The sequence below is a fragment of the Nothobranchius furzeri genome, chromosome 6 (genome assembly GCF_043380555.1).
Source record: "Nothobranchius furzeri strain GRZ-AD chromosome 6, NfurGRZ-RIMD1, whole genome shotgun sequence".
Classification (NCBI taxonomy): Eukaryota; Metazoa; Chordata; class Actinopteri; order Cyprinodontiformes; family Nothobranchiidae; genus Nothobranchius; species Nothobranchius furzeri.
This window is the reverse complement of record NC_091746.1, coordinates 22783477-22810593: the sequence shown is the minus strand read 5'-3', so window position 1 is coordinate 22810593 and position 27117 is coordinate 22783477. Positions and strand designations below refer to the sequence as shown.

The window sequence follows — 27117 nt, the reverse complement described above, 5'->3', positions numbered from 1 at the left end:
GCCGTCCTGCTGTGTTTAGTGAATATTTAACCTTTAATTGTTGAATACCAAAGCGGTGATGGGAGTACGCCAGGCATCACTGCTGGTTCTTTATTTATTATTAGTTTGAAGCTTTCATCTAATTATGTGTGCTTCTTTAAAGCAGATGCATGTAAGATTGCTCTGTGTGTTTGTATTCATGCTTTTTATGAAACACCACACACACTACAAAGGCTTCCACAGGCTGCACACTGGGAACAATTAGCTGGACTGTTTTGTGCAGATCTTCTAGTCTTTGACTGAACTCTGTCAGGTTGGGACCTCATCACGCTCAGCCTTTAATCTCTGTCAACATTAACTTAGCAGGCTGCCTCTTAGCGACGCTGCTACCATGTCAATGACTGCAATTACTGAGGCTGGAATGAAGCCGACCACAGCAATCTGTCTGCCTCTGACAAGCGCAACACGAATACATGGCCACACACGAGCGAGGCAGGAGATCCAGCGCCGCTCATCCTCTCACAAACAAACAAACGACATTTGAACCTGTTTGTTTGTCTCTCGTTTCTTTAGGAAGTCATTAGAGGAGACGCCACTCATGACTAAATCCATGAGAGAGACTCGGATGAAAGAGAAGATCGAGCGATATCCGAAAGTGAGTTCTGTTTTCAGACACAATCACATTCCTTTCATCTAAACCACTCCGCTCTATAAATAACCTCTGCTTCTCCAGGTGGTCCTGAGGGTCCAGTTTCCTGACAGACATGTTCTGCAGGGCTTCTTCAGGCCTCTTGAGACAGGTGTGTGTTTGTGTGTTCATTTCACCTGGCTAGCCACAGGTATGGCTGCAATGTGGAACATTCTCGTGGCTCTTCACCACATTCATGACTGCAGCGGAGTGACGGAGACCGAGAGAAGCAGACGAGTCTATAATTCCAGGGATTAGAGGCATCAGAACAACAAATTAGAGGGGAATTCCTTCTGAAACGTGATCTACAGTCGGCACGGCGAGCGTCGGAGGCTTGGTGTGGTTTGTAATGCTCCAGCTGATTTTCTCTGTCTTCTGCCCAGTTGGTGTGGTGAAACAGTTTGTGAGGAGTCACCTGGAGGATCCTAGAGTCAGTTTTTACCTGTGTAAGTGTTCTGTCTTGCTGAAGTTCCTGCCATCCATCGCATTACAAGTCTCAAACACCAGTGCTCCTATCAGATTCACTTTAATGTTGCCACTTTTTCCACTATGCTTCATATTTAATTTTATTATTCTTCATTCAACCAACAAATCCACTTCTAAAGGAAGTAAACGTTGATCAAACGATGACCGAAACATGGATTAAGATGAAAATGAAGATTAACTTTCAGGTTTAACCTTTTGTCATTAGGTCAAGTAAGGATCGTCTTCTGAGTATTTATTTCTTTTTACAGTCATCACCCCCCCTAAAGTGATCCTAAATGATCCTGCAGCAACGCTCCTACAGGTGAGTCTCTGGGGACTCAGGTGATCATTATTATTTCAGAATGCAAGAAAACCATCAGGTGTGTGTGTGTATGTGTGTTTGTTTGTTTGTTTGTTTGTTTGTTTGTTTCTTTGTTTGTGTGTGTGTGTGTGTGTGTGTGTGTGTCTTGTACATACTACATACTGAGGACTGTTTTCCCTACAAAATGAGGATATTTTTCTGGTCGTCGCTTTTTTAAAAGCTTACCAGCTGGTTTTAGAGATCTGGTGTGTATTAAGTTTAACTTAGGGTGAGGCAGAGTGGAGTCACTAAAATGAATGGAAGTCAATGGAGGTCCACACAAACATATAAATACGTGTGTGTGTGTGTGTGTGTGTGTGTGTGTGTGTGTGTGTGTGTGTGTGTGTGTGTGTGTGTGACTGTGTCTGTGTGTGTGTGTGTGTGACTGTGTCTGTGTGAGTGTGTGTGTGTCTGTATGTGTGTGTGTGTGTGTGTGTGTGTGTGTGTGTGTGTGTGAAAAAGAGAGAAGATCAAAGCGATGCCTGTATTAACCCCATGTGCCAGTCTGGGAAAAATCAAGCCCAGCTGGGGTCAAGGACAGTGGAGCCGGCAGGGGGAGGGTGTGCTTTGAAGAGGAGACATGCACACACACACACACACGCATGCACACACACACATGTATTTTTGTCATAGTGAGGACCATCCATTGACTTCTGTTCATTTTTGTGACTCCACCATGCCTAACCCGTACCCTAACCTTAAAGTGACGGAGTATTTTCCCTGGCGATAAGGGAGGTAGATGCCTAAATCGTTGCAAGCAAGCAGAAATTTTTTGTCGGAGTAAGACCTTACCAAGGGATGCCCATTAGGGTCAAAAAGCCCCAGGGAGTGCTAACTTCAGCAAAATAACGAGCACATCGGACACTTTCATCAGTGGTAACAGGTGAAGAGATGAATGTGTAAAACAACAACAGGTTGTAATCGTTTGTTACAAATCAGTAAATACACTTTGTCCTCATGGGCTCCCGTAGAACAGACCCACTCCCATGTATTTTAGACCTGATTTTTATGGTTATATGTCACAAAACTGCCAATATTTTTCAACAACTGGGCATCATTTCATTCTTTTTCAGCACATTTTGAATCCAGAAATGATTTAGTAAAAACTACATATTGTCTCTTTAACTAAAACTTCATTCACACTAGACCTCTAAAACATACTAAAGAAGTGAGGACCAAAAACATGTCCTCGCTTTGAAGTACACACACACACGCGCACACACACACACACACACAGCCAGTGAAACTTAGTAATAAAACTGTTTCTTTAAGGTTTTATAGTTGTTGTGTTTTTTAAGAACAAAGGAACGTGTTTGTCATCATCCTCCTTTGAATCTGGACCTGAAAAGTGGGGTTGGGGTTTGTGTCATGATGATGATGATGATGAAGAGATTGAGTCCTCAGAGGATAACAACCCTGGAGACCATAACAGCACACGTTCAAACGTCTGCGTCGGTGTTCGTTTCGGTCCAATCAGACGTTCTGATGAATGTTTCTCATCTTTCTTTGTTCTTCATCGTCCCGTCTTCTTTTACCTCTCCCTCTCCTTCTCCCCAACTCCATCTTTTTGAGCGTCCTTCGCCTGCAGCACCCAGATGATGTCTCTGTCCTGTGCCTCCCCCTCCTCTCACCCCCGTGTCTCCATCCATCAGAGACCTGAAAGCGTTAACGTGCACAAAAACAAAATCCATAATCCCGCAGTGTCACTTCAAACACTCACAAACTGTCTGGCACTATTTTGTTGTCTATACCTCAAATTTTAACATGGAACACACGAGGAACCTTTCATCTTCTCTCTCTTGTCATGTCACGCATACATGGCTGCATATGTCTTTCTTTTAGGCGCACACAAACACACTAACTTTAATCACTTTGTGTCATGTCAGGAAAGGAATGTTTCCCAATCCAGAAGTCTTTGATACCAGCGTCCCCTCCCTCACCCGTCTGCCCCTCCATCTTCCACCAGGATCTGTTCAGCCTCTTTCTCTTTTTACTTGTGTGTTTCTACACACACTCTTTCTCCCTCTCTCACACACACACGCACACACACTCTGGTCTCATCAGCTCGTCTTATCCGGAGTTCTGCAGCCAGAGGGAACAGGATTGCTGGCATTCCCGATGTTCCACTGTAGCACGTTGTTTCCTGCTCACAGAGCTACGTTGATAGCAATTAGGCTGCTGCGTCCCCATTTAGCATCCAGCTACACAAAAGGACAGAGTGAGGATGGCGAGCGTGAGACAGGTTGTGGTGTAAACTCATCTGACCCCAGCAACAACCGGCCTGTTTGTGCTGCAGATTGTTCTAAAACGACTTGACGCAGAAGAGCTTCCTGCTTCTCCTTCCTACTGGTTGAAAGTGGAATTACAACTGTCATAAACAACCCTGCTGTTGCTAACGCTAACATGAGCCAACTTATACTAAATAAACCACAAAGTAAATACGTCCACATATATTATTACCTACAAGTCCAGTAGCAACAAAGCCAGGTCACCATCAGTTTGTGATGTCGTAGCCTCCTTTAGCTCCCTAAAACTAGGCTGCGCCAATCTTCGTTCTGGTTTCAGCTCTTTGCTTCACCTCCACAGACATTACTTTCTCACTTTTACTTCCAGGTTCCACCATGATGCCAACTAAAAAAAACTAAATCCTTCCTCTCATCGTGCTGTAGCGTGGCCGAGGTCATGTATTTCGATGTCAACCTGACACCAGGAGGTGTTGATTATAAATATATCTTAACTTGTCCAGTGGCCTTGTTTTTAAGCTGTAAACTAAAGAATCATTTCACGAGACAAATATACGATAGCTTTTATTAAACGGTGTTGGATAAAAGTCTTGTAGATAAGGCCACTGGACAAGTTAAGTGATATTCATAATCGACACCTCCTGGTGTCAGCTTGACACACCCTGTGTCATTGCAGAAAGGTACCTTTTATTGAAATGTTTACGTTTATTTATTTGGCAGACAATTTTATCCAAAGCGACTTACAATTTATAACCTGTAGGCCATGTTGTGATCTGTGGGGGAAACCGGAGTACCCGGAGGAAACCCACGCATGCATGAGGAGAACACGCAACTCCATGCAGAAAGGCTGTAGCCGAGTTTCGAACCTGCAACCTTCGTGCTGCGAGGCAGCAGTGCTAACAACTGCGCCACCATGCAGTGGCGCAGTTGTTAGCACATGCAGAAATACATGGCCTCGGCCACGCTGCAGTGCTTTTGATTGATGGTCGGTGAACTAAAAAAGCTAGCCTTTATATGAGCTACCAGCTCAGTAAACAGCTATTGGCATAAAGCAGATGGAGACCTCCAACTAGTGTTCTCACCCAAACCACTAAACTGTTAAGTACAGTTTCTGGTCAGCAGAGGGCAGCAGAGTGCTGTCCCATGTGAAGCTGCTCAGGCCACTAGCCCAACAATCACTGAAATCCACTTTCAAAGCAATAGCTTAAGTGGTCGAATCTCTTTAGTGTTGCTTTAAATCACTAATAGCCAGCATTTCTAGATCGATATTTCAATATCTTTGTGATTTTTATGCCAGCATTGTGGTGGCTCATCAGTAGGGGGCCATTAGGTCGGTCAGCGCAGTAACGTTGGAGTTACCGTGAGTCTAAGGTTTCTCCCCTTCCGGCTCATGGGTCCCTGAACAGGACTATAAAGCTACTTTCTAATCTTTCACTCTGAATTACACAAACAGGTGCCGATCATAAAATGACAATATCAGGACAAAGTTGATTTACTTCAGTAATTCCATTCAGAATGTGAAACTTGTAAATTAGATTAATTCATTACAACATACTGACGTACACTACCGGTCAAAGGTTTTAGAACGCCTCAATTTTTCCACTTATTTATTGCAGTTTAAGTCATTCAAGTCCAATAAGTAGCTTGAAATGGTACAAAGTTAAGTGGTGAACTGCCAGAGGTTAAAAGAAAGGTAAGGTTACTCAAAACTGAAGAATATTGCACATTTCAGGATGATACAAAACAGCCTTTTTCAGGGAACACGGCTGTTCTGCAGCAATGGAGGTTGATCAAGCTTTGAAAGCTGGTGCTGCTAATTCCCACAGGTGTTCTGGATTACTTCCAATCCCCTCTGTCTGCATAAAAGCAGTGTTGGAACATACTGTGGTACCACACCCTCGTGAGCATCAGTTGAACAGTATTGTACTGCAGAAAGTGTGTTGCTACAAAAACAGAGAAAAAGGCAATTAACAATGGAAGAGATGCAGACCATCATAACACTTAAATGTAGGTCTTTCCTACAGAGAAACTACAAAGAAACTCAAGGTGTCGGTGAGTACAGTTTCCTTCACCATCACAAGGCACTCTGGGGCAAACTCTGACAGGAAGAGGTCTGGTAGACCCAACACCACGACTGCATCAGAGGACAAGTTTCTGAGAGTTAACAGCTGATAGGCGGCTCACAGGACAACAGCTTCGAGCACAGCTTAATAGTGGTCGTAGTGAGCAAGTCTCAGTTCCAACTGTGAAGAGAAGACTTGGAGCTGTAGGTTTGACAGGACGAGTTGCAGCAAGAAAGCCACAGCTAAGTCGTCAGAATAAGAGAAAGAGGCTTGCCTGGGCCATGAAACACCGCCATTGGACTCCTGAAGACTGGAAGGAGGTATGATGGACTGATGAATCCAAATTTTAAATCTTCAGTTCGTCACACAGGTTCTTTGTACGCTGTCGAGTAGGTGAGAGGATGGTTCCACAGTGTGTGGCATCAACTGTCAAACATGGAGGAGGAAGTGTGATGGTCTGGGGCTGTTTTGCTGGATCCAGGGTCAGTGACTAATACAGAGGGTGAGGCATGCTGAACCAAAACGGCTACCACAGCATTCTCCAGCACCACGCAGTCCCCTCTGGTATGCACCTAGTTGGTCAGGGGTTCATTCTACAGCAAGATAATGGCCCAAAACACAAGTCCAAGCGACGCCAGAACTACCTCAGGTCTCCAGACTTAAACCCCATGGAGCTGGTTTGGGATGTACTGGACTGAAGAGTGAACGCAAAGCAACCTACAAGTGCCACACATTAATGGGAACTTCTGCAACAGATATGGAAGAACTTTCTGAAGAACGATTGATTTCTGTTGTAGAAAGAATGCCACGAGTGTGTTCAGCTGTTATGTCTGCCAAAGGTGGCTACTGTGATGAGTCAAACGTTTAGAACACATTTTGGTCTATAAATGGATTCCATGATTTCTTTTTAACTCCAATTGCTTATTTGTACCATGCTTTCATTTCAGAATGCAATGTGACTTTAAACTGCATCGTTTCCAATAAAAAACTGGGAAAAATTGGGGCGTTCTAAAACTTCTGACTGGTAGTGTGTTTCAAATGTTTGTTTCTTTAATGTTGATGATTATAACTGACAACTACTGAAAATCCCTAATTCAGTATCTCAGAAAATCAGGATATCTACTAAGAGCAATGTTAGAAATGTTGGCCAGCTGAGAAGTATGAGCAGGTAAATGTGAAGGGTACCTTCAGCCTGGATTGCTGCAGCTATGCGGTGTGACATGGAGTCCATCAGTCTGTGGCGCTGTTGCTCTGATGGTGGCCTTCAGCTCTTCTGAACTGTCTGGTCTGGCGTGTTGCATCTTCTTCACAACACCCCACAGATTTTCTACGGGGTTAAAGGTGTAGTGTGTACATTTGAATAGTTAAATAACTTTAAAAATCCTTAAGTTTGACTCTTTGACCCAGTTTTAGGAGAAAATACAAATAGTCTTGCTTATTTAATTTTTCTCTTAAGCCCCTCCCCCCTACAGCTAAGCGAATCATTTCTGAGAGCCCACCGCCTTGGCCAATAGCGCTGTTTTTCCACCAGGGGGAGCTTTCAGTCAACGAGTACGAGCCAGCGTGCCCAATGGTGTCACGCGCCTCAGTCAACTCGACACCGCAACAGACCAAGACGTACGGGTAGTTTCCGGGACTGCCTTAACGTCTAAAACAAATTTTAAAGTTGTTTTTTCTACCACATCTTGTCCTTCCTTCACCTCTGTTCATGTGTTTGGACACAGCTCCGTGAACAGCCAGCCTCTTTACCTTTAGTGTTTTCCGTCCTTGTGCAAGTGTCACGGGTCGTCGTTGGGACAAGTGTCTAGTCAGCAGTCATCCCCATGACTGCAGCCTGCAGAGCTAGACCCAGGCCATTTAAAGGCTCTGCAGGGTTAATCAGCTGACTGGAGTGCAACACCAGGGGTCTTCAGTATTGAAGCTTTTCACATTATTCTAATTATCTGAGATACTGAATTAGGTATTTTCATTAGTTGGTCAGTTATAATCATCAACATTAAAGAAATAAACATTTGGAATACATCAGTCTGTGTGTGATGAATTAATCTAATGTGCAAGTTTCACTTTTTGAATAGAATTACTGACATAAATAAACTTTGTCATGAAGATGTTCTCATTTTAGGACCAGCACCTGTCCTTCATTTTAAATGTGAATTTTGACTCTGTCGCATAATCTGAGATTAATCAGGATGTAACAGTTGGTAAAGTATTGTGACTACCAATCAGTCGTGTCATCTATGACGTCACACCACAACCTCCTTATCTCCAGCGTAGCTGCTACTGGCCACATGACTGGATTTCTGGTGTTTTTCTCCACATTTGATGCTCCTCCTGTTGTCCTGGAAGGACGTGTGAAGCTCGCTAAACTAAACTTCTCTTCTCCGTGTCTGGTTTGATGATGTTACTTTACTGAGACAAACGTTTGGAGTCTCCTGTTGTGGACAATCAGCACTTTCTAAGCATCAAAATGTGTCTTTAAAGTTCACGGACGTCACATCTTACCCCATGGCACACCTCAAGACCAACTCCCCCCTGTGGGTTTCAGCTGTAGGTTTAGGGTCTCAAAGTAGATGGGCGTGGCTTAGGCTCCCTTTTTTAAAGCTGATACCGTCTGTGGATTTTCAGGAACGATGGGATATAAGAGGGAAAACAATAAGAAAACAAGTCGTTTTTACTGCAGAATTCCTGGGTTTTACCCTTCAAACAGCCCAGAAAAAGGTCCGACAAGCTGGAAGAAGAATCGTGCTTTCAGAGGCTTTGATTGAATTAACAGTAAAAGAGAAACAAACTTGTTTTCCTCCTGAGACCATCCGAGTTTCCATGTAGACGTAAAACCTAAGCAGAGCAGGTTTCTGCTCTTTTAAGGATTTCATGGCTGAGAATAGATGCTTTTCTGTGGAAATGAGCTTCCTCACATCAGGAGAAGCCTTAACGAATAATTCAGTTTTCCTGAATCCTTTTATTTTCTGTTTGACAAATCCTAATAAAATCCTGAAAGGATCCCAGAAATCCCATAAACACTCATTTCTCTGGTCAGTGAGCTGTTTTGGATGTGATGGTGTTGCTGCTTTTGTCATTTCTAGACTTTTTGTAGTTTTCTCGTGTAGAAGGAATGTTTTGTTTTTGTTCCTGCTCTGTTGGGCTGACAGACGCCCGTCGTCCATCCGGCCGCTCTGCTGCCTGTCTGTCTTCTCACCTCCTAATTGTCCGCTTGATGAAACATCTGCCCGTGACTGGTCCATTACAGCCATTAAGTCTCTGGTGGAGGAATGCGATGCTTCGGGGGCGAAAGTGTTTTCTCTAACCATTTGATTGGTGCTTATTTTGTGGTCTTCTTCAAAGAACCTGTGGTTACTGGTTCAAATCCCTGAGCAGTGAATCATCCCCAGAAACGCGCTGGATTGGTCTTCAGCTGCTGGTTTACGTGTAGCAAGATGTTTGTTTGTTGTTATTGTTTGTTTGGAGGCTCCTGTTTACCCCTCTCTGTCTGCAGGCCGACTTGTTTCCTGGTGCTCTGGTGTACTTCGGCTCCGACATCAAGACAGGTTCTTGTCCGTTTCTTTATTTTCTGTCTGATCTGACGTAAAAAGACGTGAATCTGTGGAAAGTAATAAAAACAACCGTAGTTTTTCTGCTCCACAGATTTTTACATCAAGAAGGAGCTGCTGGAAACGTCTGTGTCGGCCTCCCAGGCAAACCAGTCCATAAAAAGGTGTGTGTGCGTGCGTGCACGCGTGCGTGCGTGCCTGCCTGTGTGTTTATTTATGTACTTGTATCCCGCGGCAACCAGCCTATTTTCCTGTCACAAAGCTGTCATCAGTGGAATCCCTTTGAGGTTCTGCCTAACAGCAGGTGCCCCCCTGCGCCCTCATTTCCTCCACACACACACACACATTCTCAAACACACACACCATGCATCAGGCTCTAAAAATAGAGCCCATGCGTGACCCGTAACTGTTGGCCTTTTGCATCATTTGCAAGGTTGTTTTTCCACCTCAGCGTTAGGTTTTTACCTCCTAATCTGGACCTCCTTTTATCCACAAACATCCATCAGCAAAACACCAACTCTCCTCCTTCGTCACGGTTTTTATCTTTATGTGTTCTTTCTCATGTCTCCTTACATCAGCTGCATGCTCCATTCTCCAGAAGCTTCCTGCAGCTCTGCAGGTGTTGTAGAAGCGGCGTCTCTTCCTGACCCCAAAGGGTCCAAACAGGAAGACCCAGGCCCATCAGCACACCCGCAGGCTGCTAAACCGGTCAGATCAGACCCAGGCAAAGTGCCCAAGTGGCTCAAGCTGCCAGGTGAGGACAGAAAGTCCCATGTGGACACACTCACAACATTAACACAAATGAATTTAATATCTGCACTTTTGTTTAACAAACTAAACTCTAGAAAACTCATCTTTGTTGGTTTTTGCGCCGACCCTAGAGTCCAGCATCTGCAACATGAAGCCCTGATGTGCCGGTTTGTGAATGAGAACACGTTCTCAAGCTAAAGTAAAGCCGCTCATGTTTCCAGAGACAAACACCAACATACCACGAGTTAAAACAAAGGACTGGTGGAAAGCACAGGTCACCACTGTAGTTATGGTACAGAAATCCTTAGCCCTGCCCCCAGGTGGTAGAAACATGCTACTGCATGCAGAATGTACATAAACTTTTAGTTTCTTAGTTTTTTTAGTTGTTTTCACAAACATTCAGTATGCTTATTTATTGACTTTTAACTTCTTTGAATCCATTTTTGCAATTTCAAATCAAACCACTTCTGGCCTTAAACCCTCCAGACGGAGCAACAGGATTAGTACCTTCATCAGAACCCTGCCCTATCCACTCCTACACATGTCTACTGCCCCCTGGTGGCACGGGCACATTTTATTCTTACTGTTAGTGTTGCAGAATGACATAATAAATGTAGATTCATTGTTATTTCAATTTTCAGGCTTTACATGGAGTTTATTCTGATTTCATCTCATCAGTTCTAGCACCTCAGCAGCGTTCTGAAAGAACCATGGAAATGGAGCAAAAAGGCGTTGAGAATCAAATAAATAACTGAAAAGTCTGCACACTTTTTTCAGGATCGGTTCAAATTTGGACAACAGGAACAGAAAATTGTTTTTTAAAGTGGTATCTTGCCCCTATTTGCCGTTTCATTTATGAGCAATAAAAAACAGCTCATTTGTGGTTTACAACATAACTTTTATTTATTTTTGGCAAGTGATCTGACATGTCAAAATGGATGAAATCCCACCATCTCCAACTCAACCTCTCTAAAACTGAACTACTTGTGTCATCCCAGCAAAACCATCCATAGAACACAATATCTCAATCCAAAATTACTTCCTATCTCTGGCTCCTTCAAAGGCAGTTCGAAATCTGGGTGTTGTGATTGATGAACACCTGAGCTTTAAAGATCATGTTGCCTCTGTTGCTCATTCATGCCGCTTTGCGCTGTATAACATACGAAAGATCAGACCATACCTAACACAACATGCCACCCAGCTCCTGGTGCAATCTACTGTCATCTCCCGCCTCGATTACTGCAATGCCCTTTTAACTGGTCTTCCAGCCTGTACTGTGAGACCTCTTCAAATGGTCCAGAACACAGCGGCGCGTCTGGTCTTCAATCAGCCAAAAAGAGCACACGTCACCCCTCTGTTCATTGAGCTCCACTGGCTACCGCTAGCAGCACGCATCAAATTCAAATTGCTAACACTAGCATACAAAGTCCGAGATGGTACGGCTCCCATCTACCTGAATCCTCTTGCAAAGGCTTACGTCTCGGCCCGGCCGCTCCGGTCATCACAGGATCGTCGGCTAGCAGTGCCTACACCACGCTCAGGACAATCCAGACTCTTCTCATGCATCGTTCCACATTTGTGGAATGACCTTCCAAGCACTACCAGAACAGGGGCTTCCTTTTCAATTTTCAAGAAACTCCTGAAGACTCTGCTCCTCAGAGAGCATCTTCTAAACTAGCACCTTCCCTGCACCCGTCCCCCCTCTCTGTTCACTCCTTGTTCCCTACTCTCCATTATTGATGTCAAGTTTTTGTTACTGTTGTTGTTAGCCTCAAGGGCAACATGCAGATTATCACTTGTAAGTCGCTTTGGACGAAAGCGTCTGCTAAATACATAAACAAGTAAATGCAGGCAAATCCGAATTTCAGTCAGGTGAGAGTATTTGTGCCATTTGGTGAGAGTATTTGTACCATTTAGTGAGAGTATTTGTACCATTTAGTGAGAGTATTTGTGCCATTTGGTGAGAGTATTTGTACCATTTAGTGAGAGTATTTGTACCATCTAGTGAGAGTATTTGTGCCATTTGGTGAGAGTATTTGTACCATTTGGTGAGAGTATTTGTGCCATTTGGTGAGAGTATTTGTTCTATTTAGTGAGAGTATTTGTACCATTTAGTGAGTATTGGTACCATTTAGTGAGAATATTTGTGCCATTTGGTGAGAGTATTTGTGCCATTTGGTGAGAGTATATATGCCATTTGGTGAGAGTATGTTTACCATTTAGTGAAAGTATGTGTATCATTTAGTGAGTATTTGTACCATTTAGTGAAAGTATGTGTATCATTTAGTGAGTATTTGTACCATTTAGTGAGAGTATTTGTGCAATTTGGTGAGAATATTTGTACTATTTAATGAGAGTATTTGTGCCATTTGGTGAGAGTATTTGTGCCATTTGGTGAGAGTATTTGTGCCATTTGGTGAGAGTATTTGTACCATTTAGTTAGAGTATTTGTGCCATTTGGTGAGAGTATCCGTTCCATTTAGTGAGTATTTGTAACATTTAGTGAGAGTATTTGTGCCATTTAGTGAGAGTATTTGTACCATTTGGTGAGAGTATTTGTGCAATTTGGTGAGAGTATTTGTATCATTTAGTGAGTATTGGTACCATTTAGTGAGAATATTTGTGCCATTTGGTCAGAGTATTTGTGCCATTTGGTGAGAGTATATGTGCCATTTGGTGAGAGTATGTGTACCATTTAGTGAAAGTATGTGTATCATTTAGTGAGTATTTGTACCATTTAGTGAAAGTATGTGTATCATTTAGTGAGTATTTGTACCATTTAGTGAGAGTATTTGTGCAATTTGGTGAGAGTATTTGTACCAATTAGTGAGAGTATTTGTGCCATTTGGTGAGAGTATTTGTGCTATTTGGTGAGAGTATTTGTACCATTTAGTGAGAGTATTTGTACCATTTAGTGAGAGTATTTGTGCACCATTTAGTGAAAGTATGTATACCATTTAGTGAAAGTATGTATACCATTTAGTGAAAGTATGTATACCATTTAGTGAAAGTATGTGTACCATTTAGTGAGAGTATTTGTACCATTTAGTGAGAGTATTTGTGCCATTTGGTGAGAGTATTTGTGCCATTTGGTGAGAGTATTTGTACCATTTAGTGAGAGTATTTGTGCAATTTGGTGAGAGTATTTGTACCATTTAGTGAGAGTATTTGTGCAATTTGGTGAGAGTATTTGTACCATTTAGTGAGAGTATTTGTGCCATTTAGTGAGAGTATTTGTGCCATTTGGTGAGAGTATGTGTACCATTTAGTGAAAGTATGTGTACCATTTAGTGAGTATTTGTACCATTTAGTGAGAGTATTTGTGCCATTTGGTGAGAGTAGTTGCACCATTTAGTGAGAGTATTTGTACCATTTGGTGAGAGTATTTGTACCATTTAGTGAGAATATTTGTGCCATTTGGTGAGAATATTTGTGCCATTTGGTAAGAGTATTTGTGCCATTTGGTGAGAGTATGTGTATCATTTAGTGAAAGTATGTGTATCATTTAGTGAGAGTATTTGTGCAATTTAATGAGAGTATTTGTGCAATTTAGTGAGAGTATTTGTGCAATTTGGTGAGAGTATTTGTACCATTTGGTGAGCGTATTTGTGCCATTTAGTGAGAGTATTTGTGCCATTTGGTGAGAGTATGTGTATCATTTAGTGAAAGTATGTGTATCATTTAGTGAGAGTATTTGTGCAATTTAGTGAGAGTATTTGTGCAGTTTAGTGAGAGTATTTGTGCAATTTGGTGAGAGTATTTGTGCCATTTGGTGAGAGTATTTGTGCCATTTAGTGAGAGTATTTGTGCCATTTGGTGAGAGTATGTGTATCATTTAGTGAAAGTATGTGTATCATTTAGTGAAAGTATGTGTACCATTTAGTGAAAGTATGTGTACCATTTAGTGAGTATTTGTACCATTTAGTGAGAGTATTTGTGCCATTTGGTGAGAGTATTTGCACCATTTAGTGAGAGTATTTGTACCATTTGGTGAGAGTATTTGTGCCATTTGGTGAGAGTATTTGTGCCATTTGGTGAGAGTATGTGTACCATTTGGTGAGAGTATGTGTACCATTTAGTGAAAGTATGTGTATCATTTAGTGAGTATTTGTACCATTTAGTGAGAATATTTGTGCCATTTGGTGAGAATATTTGTGCCATTTGGTAAGAGTATTTGTGCCATTTGGTGAGAGTATGTGTATCATTTAGTGAAAGTATGTGTATCATTTAGTGAGAGTATTTGTGCAATTTAGTGAGAGTATTTGTGCAATTTGGTGAGAGTATTTGTACCATTTAGTGAGAGTATGTGTACCATTTAGTGAAAGTATGTGTATCATTTAGTGAGTATTTGTACCATTTAGTGAAAGTATGTGTACCATTTAGTGAGTATTTTTACCATTTAGTGAGTCGATTTGTACCATTTGGTGAAAGTATGTGTACCATTTAGTGAGAGTATTTGTACCATTTAGTGAGAGTATTTGTACCATTTAGTGAGAGTATGTGTACCATTTAGTGAAAGTATGTGTACCATTTAGTGAGAGTATTTGTACCATTTGGTGAGAGTATTTGTACCATTTAGTGAAAGTGTGTGTACCATTTAGTGAGTATTTTTACCATTTAGTGAGAGTATTTGTGCCATTTGGTGAGAGTATGTGTACCATTTAGTGAAAGTATGTGTACCATTTAGTGAAAGTATGTGTACCATTTAGTGAAAGTATGTGTACCATTTAGTGAGTATTTGTACCATTTGGTGAGAGTATTTGTGCAATTTGGTGAGAGTATTTGTACCATTTAGTGAGAGTATTTGTGCAATTTAGTGAGAGTATTTGTGCAATTTGGTGAGAGTATTTGTACCATTTAGTGAGTATTTGTACCATTTAGTGAGAGTATTTGTGCAATTTGGTGAGAGTATTTGTACCATTTAGTGAGAGTATTTGTGCCATTTGGTGAGAGTATGTGTACCATTTAGTGAAAATATGTGTATCATTTAGTGAGTATTTGTACAATTTAGTGAGAGTATTTGTGCCATTTGATGAGAGTAGTTGCACCATTTAGTGAGAGTATTTGTACCATTTAGTGAGAGTATTTGTACCATTTAGTGAGAATATTTGTGCCATTTGGTGAGAGTATTTGTACCATTTAGTGAGTATTTGTACCATTTAGTTAGAGTATTTGTGCAATTTGGTGAGAGTATTTGTACCATTTAGTGAGAGTATTTGTGCAATTTGGTGAGAGTATCTGTACCATTTAGTGAAAGTATGTGTACCATTTAGTGAGTATTTGTAACATTTAGTGAGAGTATTTGTGCCATTTAGTGAGAGTATTTGTACCATTTGGTGAGAGTATTTGTGCAATTTGGTGAGAGTATTTGTATCATTTAGTGAGTATTGGTACCATTTAGTGAGAATATTTGTGCCATTTGGTGAGAGTATTTGTGCCATTTGGTGAGAGTATATGTGCCATTTGGTGAGAGTATGTGTACCATTTAGTGAAAGTATGTGTATCATTTAGTGAGTATTTGTACCATTTAGTGAAAGTATGTGTATCATTTAGTGAGTATTTGTACCATTTAGTGAGAGTATTTGTGCAATTTGGTGAGAGTATTTGTGCCATTTGGTGAGAGTATTTGTGCCATTTGGTGAGAGTATTTGTGCCATTTGGTGAGAGAATTTGTACCATTTAGTGAGAGTATTTGTACCATTTAGTGAGAGTATTTGTGCACCATTTAGTGAAAGTATGTATACCATTTAGTGAAAGTATGTATACCATTTAGTGAAAGTATGTATACCATTTAGTGAGAGTATTTGTACCATTTAGTGAGAGTATTTGTACCATTTGGTGAGAGTATTTGTGCCATTTGGTGAGGGTATGTGTACCATTTAGTGAGAGTATTTGTGCAATTTGGTGAGAGTATTTGTACCATTTAGTGAGAGTATTTGTGCCATTTGGTGAGAGTATGTGTACCATTTAGTGAAAGTATTTGTGCCATTTGGTGAGAGTATGTGTACCATTTAGTGAAAGTATGTGTACCATTTAGTGAGTATTTGTACCATTTAGTGAGAGTATTTGTGCCATTTGGTGAGAGTAGTTGCACCATTTAGTGAAAGTATGTGTACCATTTAGTGAGTATTTGTAACATTTAGTGAGAGTATTTGTGCCATTTAGTGAGAGTATTTGTACCATTTGGTGAGAGTATTTGTGCAATTTGGTGAGAGTATTTGTATCATTTAGTGAGTATTGGTACCATTTAGTGAGAATATTTGTGCCATTTGGTGAGAGTATTTGTGCCATTTGGTGAGAGTATGTGTACCATTTAGTGAAAGTATGTGTATCATTTAGTGAGTATTTGTACCATTTAGTGAAAGTATGTGTATCATTTAGTGAGTATTTGTACCATTTAGTGAGAGTATTTGTGCAATTTGGTGAGAGTATTTGTGCCATTTGGTGAGAGTATTTGTGCCATTTGGTGAGAGTATTTGTGCCATTTGGTGAGAGTATTTGTGCCATTTGGTGAGAGTATTTGTACCATTTAGTGAGAGTATTTGTACCATTTAGTGAGAGTATTTGTGCACCATTTAGTGAAAGTATGTATACCATTTAGTGAAAGTATGTATACCATTTAGTGAAAGTATGTATACCATTTAGTGAGAGTATTTGTACCATTTAGTGAGAGTATTTGTACCATTTGGTGAGAGTATTTGTGCCATTTGGTGAGGGTATGTGTACCATTTAGTGAGAGTATTTGTGCAATTTGGTGAGAGTATTTGTACCATTTAGTGAGAGTATTTGTGCCATTTGGTGAGTATGTGTACCATTTAGTGAAAGTATTTGTGCCATTTGGTGAGAGTATGTGTACCATTTAGTGAAAGTATGTGTACCATTTAGTGAGTATTTGTACCATTTAGTGAGAGTATTTGTGCCATTTGGTGAGAGTAGTTGCACCATTTAGTGAGAGTATTTGTACCATTTGGTGAGAGTATTTGTGCCATTTGGTGAGAGTATGTGTACCATTTAGTGAAAGTATGTGTATCATTTAGTGAGTATTTGTACCATTTAGTGATAGTATTTGTGCAATTTGGTGAGAGTATTTGTGCCATTTGGTGAGAGTATTTGTGCCATTTGGTGAGAGTATTTGTGCCATTTGGTGAGAGTATTTGTGCCATTTGGTGAGAGTATTTGTACCATTTAGTGAGAGTATTTGTACCATTTAGTGAGAGTATTTGTGCACCATTTAGTGAAAGTATGTATACCATTTAGTGAAAGTATGTATACCATTTAGTGAAAGTATGTATACCATTTAGTGAGAGTATTTGTACCATTTAGTGAGAGTATTTGTACCATTTGGTGAGAGTATTTGTGCCATTTGGTGAGGGTATGTGTACCATTTAGTGAGAGTATTTGTGCAATTTGGTGAGAGTATTTGTACCATTTAGTGAGAGTATTTGTGCCATTTGGTGAGAGTATGTGTACCATTTAGTGAAAGTATTTGTGCCATTTGGTGAGAGTATGTGTACCATTTAGTGAAAGTATGTGTACCATTTAGTGAGTACTTGTACCATTTAGTGAGAGTATTTGTGCCATTTGGTGAGAGTAGTTGCACCATTTAGTGAGAGTATTTGTACCATTTAGTGAGAGTATTTGTGCCATTTGGTGAGAGTATGTGTACCATTTAGTGAGAGTATTTGTGCCATTTGGTGAGAGTAGTTGCACCATTTAGTGAGTATTTGTACCATTTAGTGAGAGTATTTGTGCAATTTGGTGAGAGTATTTGTACCATTTAGTGAGAGTATTTGTGCCATTTGGTGAGAGTATGTGTACCATTTAGTGAAAGTATGTGTTCCATTTAGTGAGTATTTGTACCATTTAGTGAGAGTATTTGTACCATTTGGTGAGAGTATTTGTGCAATTTGGTGAGAGTATTTGTGCCATTTGGTGAGAGTATTTGTGCAATTTGGTGAGAGTATTTGTGCCATTTGGTGAGAGTATTTGTACCATTTAGTGAGAGTATGTGTGCCATTTGGTGAGAGTAGTTGCACCATTTAGTGAGTATTTGTACCATTTAGTGAGAGTATTTGTGCAATTTGGTGAGAGTATTTGTACCATTTAGTGAGAGTATTTGTGCCATTTGGTGAGAGTATTTGTGCAATTTGGTGAGAGTATTTGTACCATTTAGTGAGAGTATTTGTGCCATTTGGTGAGAGTATGTGTACCATTTAGTGAAAGTATGTGTACCATTTAGTGAGTATTTGTACCATTTAGTGAAAGTATTTGTGCCATTTGGTGAGAGTAGTTGCACCATTTAGTGAGAGTATTTGTACCATTTGGTGAGAGTATTTGTACCATTTAGTGAGAATATTTGTGCCATTTGGTGAGAATATTTGTGCCATTTGGTGAGAGTATTTGTACCATTTGGTGAAAGTATGTGTACCATTTAGTGAAAGTATGTGCACCATTTAGTGAGAGTATTTGTACCATTTGGTGAGAGTATTTGTATCATTTAGTGAAAGTATGTGTATCATTTAGTGAGAGTATTTGTGCAATTTAGTGAGAGTATTTGTGCAATTTGGTGAGAATATTTGTACCATTTGGTGAGAGTATTTGTACCATTTAGTGAGAGTATTTGTGCCATTTGGTGAGAGTATGTGTACCATTTAGTGAAAGTATGTGTACCATTTAGTGAAAGTATGTGTACCATTTAGTGAGAGTATTTGTGCCATTTGGTGAGAGTATTTGCACCATTTAGTGAAAGTATGTGTACCATTTAGTGAGAGTATTTGTACCATTCGGTGAGAGTATTTGTGCCATTTGGTGAGAGTATTTGTGCCATTTGGTGAGAGTATGTGTACCATTTAGTGAGTATTTGTGCAATTTGGTGAGAGTATTTGTACCATTTAGTGAGAGTATGTGTACCATTTAGTGAGTATTTGTAACATTTAGTGAGAGTATTTGTGCCATTTAGTGAGAGTATTTGTACCATTTGGTTGAGAGTATTTGTGCAATTTGGTGAGAGTATTTGTATCATTTAGTGAGTATTGGTACCATTTAGTGAGAATATTTGTGCCATTTGGTGAGAGTATTTGTGCCATTTGGTGAGAGTATATGTGCCATTTGGTGAGAGTATGTGTACCATTTAGTGAAAGTATGTGTATCATTTAGTGAGTATTTGTACCATTTAGTGAAAGTATGTGTATCATTTAGTGAGTATTTGTACCATTTAGTGAGAGTATTTGTGCAATTTGGTGAGAGTATTTGTACCATTTGGTGAGAGTATTTGTGCAATTTGGTGAGAGTATTTGTGCCATTTGGTGAGAGTATTTGTGCCATTTGGTGAGAGTATTTGTGCCATTTGGTGAGAGTATTTGTACCATTTAGTGAGAGTATGTGTGCCATTTGGTGAGAGTAGTTGCACCATTTAGTGAGTATTTGTACCATTTAGTGAGAGTATTTGTGCAATTTGGTGAGAGTATTTGTACCATTTAGTGAGAGTATTTGTGCCATTTGGTGAGAGTATTTGTGCAATTTGGTGAGAGTATTTGTACCATTTAGTGAGAGTATTTGTGCCATTTGGTGAGAGTATGTGTACCATTTAGTGAAAGTATGTGTACCATTTAGTGAGTATTTGTACCATTTAGTGAAAGTATTTGTGCCATTTGGTGAGAGTAGTTGCACCATTTAGTGAGAGTATTTGTACCATTTGGTGAGAGTATTTGTACCATTTAGTGAGAATATTTGTGCCATTTGGTGAGAATATTTGTGCCATTTGGTGAGAGTATTTGTACCATTTGGTGAAAGTATGTGTACCATTTAGTGAAAGTATGTGCACCATTTAGTGAGAGTATTTGTACCATTTGGTGAGAGTATTTGTATCATTTAGTGAAAGTATGTGTATCATTTAGTGAGAGTATTTGTGCAATTTAGTGAGAGTATTTGTGCAATTTGGTGAGAATATTTGTACCATTTGGTGAGAGTATTTGTACCATTTAGTGAGAGTATTTGTGCCATTTGGTGAGAGTATGTGTACCATTTAGTGAAAGTATGTGTACCATTTAGTGAAAGTATGTGTACCATTTAGTGAGAGTATTTGTGCCATTTGGTGAGAGTATTTGCACCATTTAGTGAAAGTATGTGTACCATTTAGTGAGAGTATTTGTACCATTCGGTGAGAGTATTTGTGCCATTTGGTGAGAGTATTTGTGCCATTTGGTGAGAGTATGTGTACCATTTAGTGAGTATTTGTGCAATTTGGTGAGAGTATTTGTACCATTTAGTGAGAGTATGTGTACCATTTAGTGAGTATTTGTAACATTTAGTGAGAGTATTTGTGCCATTTAGTGAGAGTATTTGTACCATTTGGTTGAGAGTATTTGTGCAATTTGGTGAGAGTATTTGTATCATTTAGTGAGTATTGGTACCATTTAGTGAGAATATTTGTGCCATTTGGTGAGAGTATTTGTGCCATTTGGTGAGAGTATATGTGCCATTTGGTGAGAGTATGTGTACCATTTAGTGAAAGTATGTGTATCATTTAGTGAGTATTTGTACCATTTAGTGAAAGTATGTGTATCATTTAGTGAGTATTTGTACCATTTAGTGAGAGTATTTGTGCAATTTGGTGAGAGTATTTGTGCCATTTGGTGAGAGTATTTGTGCCATTTGGTGAGAGTATTTGTGCCATTTGGTGAGAGTATTTGTGCCATTTGGTGAGAGTATTTGTACCATTTAGTGAGAGTATTTGTACCATTTAGTGAGAGTATTTGTGCACCATTTAGTGAAAGTATGTATACCATTTAGTGAAAGTATGTATACCATTTAGTGAAAGTATGTATACCATTTAGTGAGTATTTTTACCATTTAGTGAGACGATTTGTACCATTTGGTGAAAGTATGTGTACCATTTAGTGAGAGTATATGTACCATTTAGTGAGAGTATTTGTGCCATATGGTGAGAGTATGTGTACCATTTAGTGAAAGTATGTGTACCATTTAGTGAGAGTATTTGTACCATTTGGTGAGAGTATTTGTACCATTTAGTGAAAGTGTGTGTACCATTTAGTGAGTATTTGTACCATTAAGTGAGAGTATTTGTGCCATTTAGTGAAAGTATGTGTACCATTTAGTGAGAGTATTTGTACCATTTGGTGAGAGTATTTGTACCATTTAGTGAAAGTATGTGTACCATTTAGTGAGCGTATTTGCACCATTTAGTGAGAGTATTTGTACCATTTGGTGAGAGTATTTGTATCATTTAGTGAAAGTATGTGTATCATTTAGTGAGAGTATTTGTGCAATTTAGTGAGAGTATTTGTGCAATTTAGTGAGAGTATTTGTGCAATTTGGTGAGAGTATTTGTACCATTTAGTGAGAGTATTTGTACCATTTAGTGAAAGTATGTGTACCATTTAGTGAAAGTATGTGTACCATTTAGTGAGTATTTGTACCATTTAGTGAGAGTATTTGTGCCATTTGGTGAGAGTATTTGCACCATTTAGTGAAAGTATGTGTACCATTTAGTGAGAGTATTTGTACCATTTGGTGAGAGTATTTGTGCCATTTGGTGAGAGTATTTGTGCCATTTGGTGAGAGTATGTGTACCATTTAGTGAGTATTTGTACCATTTGGTGAGAGTATTTGTACCATTTAGTGAAAGTATGTGTACCATTTAGTGAAAGTATGTGTATCATTTAGTGAGTATTTGTACCATTTAGTGAGAGTATTTGTGCAATTTGGTGAGAGTATTTGTACCATTTAGTGAAAGTATGTGTACCATTTAGTGAGTATTTGTAACATTTAGTGAGAGTATTTGTGCCATTTGGTGAGAGTAGTTGCACCATTTAGTGAGAGTATTTGTACCATTTGGTGAGAGTATTTGTACCATTTAGTGAGAATATTTGTGCCATTTGGTGAGAATATTTGTGCCATTTGGTGAGAGTATTTGTACCATTTGGTGAAAGTATGTGTACCATTTAGTGAAAGTATGTGTACCATTTAGTGAGTATTTTTACCATTTAGTGAGACGATTTGTACCATTTGGTGAAAGTATGTGTACCATTTAGTGAGAGTATTTGTACCATTTAGTGAGAGTATTTGTGCCATATGGTGAGAGTATGTGTACCATTTAGTGAAAGTATGTGTACCATTTAGTGAGAGTATTTGTACCATTTGGTGAGAGTATTTGTACCATTTAGTGAAAGTGTGTGTACCATTTAGTGAGTATTTGTACCATTAAGTGAGAGTATTTGTGCCATTTAGTGAAAGTATGTGTACCATTTAGTGAGAGTATTTGTACCATTTGGTGAGAGTATTTGTACCATTTAGTGAAAGTATGTGTACCATTTAGTGAGCGTATTTGCACCATTTAGTGAGAGTATTTGTACCATTTGGTGAGAGTATTTGTATCATTTAGTGAAAGTATGTGTATCATTTAGTGAGAGTATTTGTGCAATTTGGTGAGAATATTTGTACCATTTGGTGAGAGTATTTGTACCATTTAGTGAGAGTATTTGTGCCATTTGGTGAGAGTATGTGTACCATTTAGTGAAAGTATGTGTACCATTTAGTGAAAGTATGTGTACCATTTAGTGAGTATTTGTACCATTTAGTGAGAGTATTTGTGCCATTTGGTGAGAGTATTTGCACCATTTAGTGAAAGTATGTGTACCATTTAGTGAGAGTATTTGTACCATTTGGTGAGAGTATTTGTGCCATTTGGTGAGAGTATTTGTGCCATTTGGTGAGAGTATGTGTACCATTTAGTGAGTATTTGTACCATTTGGTGAGAGTATTTGTACCATTTAGTGAAAGTATGTGTACCATTTAGTGAAAGTATGTGTATCATTTAGTGAGTATTTGTACCATTTAGTGAGAGTATTTGTGCAATTTGGTGAGAGTATTTGTACCATTTAGTGAGAGTATTTGTGCCATTTGGTGAGAGTATTTGCACCATTTAGTGAGAGTATTTGTGCCATTTGGTGAGAGTATGTGTACCATTTAGTGAGTATTTGTACCATTTAGTGAGAGTATTTGTACCATTTAGTGAGAGTATTTGTGCCATTTAGTGAGAGTATTTGTGCCATTTAGTGAGAGTATTTGTGCCATTTGGTGAGAGTATTTGTACCATTTGGTGAAAGTATGTGTACCATTTAGTGAGTATTTTTACCATTTAGTGAGATGATTTGTACCATTTGGTGAAAGTATGTGTACTATTTAGTGAGAGTATTTGTACCATTTAGTGAGAGTATTTTTGCCATTTGGTGTCCGAGTCACAAATCTGTTTGTAGGTTTGTAGGTTTCGTCTGTTTTAGTAAAACATAACACTCCAGTAAAATGAACTCGTCTAATGTGAGCACCTTTCTAGTGTTTTTGAATGAAATGATCTGTTATCCTTACCACCTTAAATAATCCAGTTAACGTACTAAAGAGCATCAGCTCTGCAGAGGTCAGATGAGTTGTAGATGCACAGAGATCACTTCCTGTTTTTGGATTAAAAGAACCACAACATTCGTGTCAAACACAAAAACTCTCTGACCACATTTAATAGAATCTGTTGACTCAGACGACCAGGACTTAAGTAGGAACAGAAGGATCCTTTCGGAGCGATCGCCCCATCCGGTCCAAGTGACCACTACAGACACCAAGGGCCCAGAAGCGGAGCCTGCTGCTGGGACACATCAGTCAGTCCCAGTCCCTGTGGTGTGGGGTGGTGCTTCCGCTGGTCGCCAAGACGATGTTGCTCTGCTTTGGTCGAGCCTTTGTCTGTGTGTGTGTAGAAGAGAGAGAGCTGTGGCCTTTGAATCTGGATTATAGATGCCACATGTAGACGTCTGCAGAGACGCTCTCAGTAGTCGTCCTCCATCATAAAGACACGCCATCAGACTAGTCTTCCTTTAAAGCCCACATATTCCTAATTAAAACTTTATTCCCATCCTCGTGCATCCTGGTAATCAGCCCAGCTTTTACGGGATTTTATGTCTCTTCTAGTTTATTGTGAAAAGCAGATTCAGGTGTGTTTGTGATTTTTTTTACCCTTAAAGCTGATTTTTAAAATACAAACAGAAATAATGAAAGTAATAAAGTTATTTTTAATCTGAGATCATTTAATATTTGTTTAGTGTATCACTGCTGTTTCCTGTTTCTCCACTCAGGTAAGAAATGAGACGTGTGACCATCGGAGGACTCTGGTGCATTTAGAGGTTTGCCTCTCTGATCACGGTGGACTTGATTTATGGTGGAAGACGCCTGCATCCCAGTAGGTTTCCAAAATAGAGGAAAATGGTTGAATAAATGAATTTCCAAGAGGATTGTTGAAGATTCCAGTTTGTGTTTGGGAGAAGAGTGTGCTGTGAAGGATCAGAAGTTAAAGTGCTAGTTCTGTTTTAAAACTTGTGTTTAAATAAAATTTTCAAATGTAAAACTAAACCGATTCGTGTGACATTTCTTTGATCTCCCTGTTTGTTGTGGGATGGTCTCTATGAAGGGGCGGGACTCAAAGTTAAGAAAGGGGCACATCTAGAGCAAGTTTTAAACAGATCACGATCCAACCAGTTAGAAAATCCACATAATGACAGACCTTGGGTTCAAACAACATAATATAAACTAGGAAAACACTTCATTTAGTGTCATTATTGAAAGTGATGTTGGTTCATAAATGACTGTTTTAATTGTTAAAGCCGACTTACATCTAGAGATGTTACAAACACATTTTTGCCCTGATCTGAGTCCAAGTTGTTTGATTTTTGATTATCTTCCAATACTAAGTCCTGTTCTGATAGCAGGTGGACATGCAATGCATCACAAAGAACATACACACACACATGCACACCATACACACACGTGCTAACATACATGCACACAACACATGCAAACAACACACACACATACACACACACACATGCACACCATACACACATGCACACACCACACACAGATGCACACACACACGGACGTTTCATACCATTTCCAGAATATTGCACATACTATGGCCATAAGTTTGCTGATCCAGAATATTTCCCTCATTATTTCCAGTCTAATAATGTGAGGGATCAGACAAAGAGCAGTCCGATGACCCCTTATGATGAATAATATAAATGGAAACATTTTTCCCTCACCCAGACGCAGGTCTCTGGAGCCCCCTGGAGGTGGGGCAGGTTGGCGAGCGCCTGGTGGCTGGAAAGAGGAAACGTGGGTCCCCCTTCCCATGGGCTCACCACTCGTGGGAGGGACCAAGGGGATCGGGTGCAGTGTGTGACGGGTGGTAGTCGAGGGCGGGGACCTTGGCGGTCTGATCCTCTGCTACAGAAGCTGGCTCTTGGCATATGGAATGTCACCTCTCTGGTGGGGAAGGAGCCTGAGTTGGTGTGTGAGGTTGAGAGGTTCTGACTAGATATAGTTGGACTCACCTCAACGCATGGCTCTGGCTACAGAACCAGTTTCCTTGTGAGGGGTTGGACTTTCTACCACTCTGGAGTTGATCCCACTGAGAGGCGCCGAGCAGGGGTGGGCATACTAGTTGCCCCCCATCTTGGTTGGGGTTTACCCCAGTGAATGAGAGGGTAGCCTCCCTCCGCCTAAGTGTGGGAGGACGGGTTCTGACTGTGGTCTGTGCTTATGCACCAAACTACAGTTCAGACTACCCACCCTTTTTGGAGACCTTGGAGGGGGTGCTGGAAAGCGCTCCTTCCGGTGACTCCCTCGTTCTGCTGGGGGACTTTAACGCTCACGTGGGCAACAACAGTGAGACCTGGAGAGGTGTGGTTGGGAGGAACGGCCCCCTGATCTGAATTAGAGTGGTGTTTTGTTATTGGACTTCTGTGCCAGTAGTGGATTGTCCATAATGAACACCATGTTCAGACATAAAGGTGTCCATATGTGCTCTGGGCACCAGGATACCTTAGGCCACAACTCGATGATTGACTTTGTTGTTGTTTCGTCTGACCTGCAGCCGCATGTCTTGGACTCTCGGGTGAAGAGAGGGGCGGAGCTGTCAACTGACCACTACCTGGTGGTGAGTTGGCCCTAATTGTGAGGGAGGATGCCGGTCAGACCAGGCAGGCCCAAAGGTTTCAATTCCCACCTTCGACAGAACTTCCAAAATGTTCCGGGGGAGGCAGGGGACATTGAGTCCAAATGGGCCCTGTTCCGTACTTCCATTGTTGAGGTGGCCGACCGGAGTTGTGGCCGCAGGATCGTCGGTGCTTGTCGTAGCGGCATACCCCCGAACCCGCTGGTGGACACTGTCAGGTCTTTTTGGCCTTTGGGACTCCAGGGACAGCTGATAGGTACCAGCAGTCCAAGCGGAATGCGGCTCGAGTGGTCACAGAGGCTCTGCAATATCGTATGGACAACAGGGGCAGTTTCACTGGATTGGCAGACCGAGGTGGTGGTCCCCTTATTTAAAAAGGGGGACTGCAGGGTGTGTTCCAACTACGGGGGATCACACTCCTGAGCCTTCCCGGTAAGGTCTATTCAGGGGTTCTGGAGAGGAGGGACCATTGGATTGTCGAACCTCAGATTCAGGAGGACTTATGTGGTTTTCGTCCTGGCCGTGGAACCCTGGACCAGCTCTATACCCTTAGGGGGATCCTGGAGGGTGCGTGGGAATTTGCCCAACCAGTCTACATGTGTTTTGTGGATTCGGAGAAGGCATTTGACCGCGTCCCTCGGGGGGCCCTGTGGGTGGTACTCCGAAAGTGTGAGGTACCAGACCCTCTGATACGGGCTGTTAGGTCCCTGTGTGACCGGTGTCAGAGGTTAGTCTGCATTGCCGGCAGTAAGTTGGGCTCATTTGTAGTGAGAGTGGGACTCCGCCAAGGCTGCCCTTTGTCACCGATTCTGTTCATAGCCTTTATGGACAGGATTTCTATGAGCAGCCAAAGTGTGGAGGGCATCTGTTTTGGTGGCTTGAGGATCAGGTCTCTGCTTTTTGCAGATGATGTGGTCCTGTTGGCTTCATCAGAACATGATCTACAGCTTTCGCTGGAGCGGTTCGCAGCCGAGTGTGAAGCAGCGGGATGAGAATCGGCTC

At 40.7% G+C, this 27117-nt stretch overlaps 1 protein-coding gene across 2 annotated transcripts in view; it reads left to right on the top strand.

Moving 5' to 3' along the window:
* The window catches only part of aspscr1 (ASPSCR1 tether for SLC2A4, UBX domain containing), a 41354-nt gene extending 16842 nt beyond the window's left edge, over window positions 1–24512 (top strand). For both annotated transcript variants that reach the window (XM_015970001.3, XM_015970010.3), the window contains 8 exons: window positions 553–634; window positions 713–779; window positions 1051–1113; window positions 1402–1454; window positions 9293–9344; window positions 9442–9511; window positions 9926–10101; window positions 24239–24512. In XM_015970001.3, the coding sequence (XP_015825487.3) occupies window positions 553–634; window positions 713–779; window positions 1051–1113; window positions 1402–1454; window positions 9293–9344; window positions 9442–9511; window positions 9926–10101; window positions 24239–24249 (574 nt within the window). In that variant the 3' untranslated portion in view covers window positions 24250–24512. The remainder of the gene's footprint in view (window positions 1–552; window positions 635–712; window positions 780–1050; window positions 1114–1401; window positions 1455–9292; window positions 9345–9441; window positions 9512–9925; window positions 10102–24238) is intronic.
* Window positions 24513–27117: the final 2605 nt, after the last annotated feature.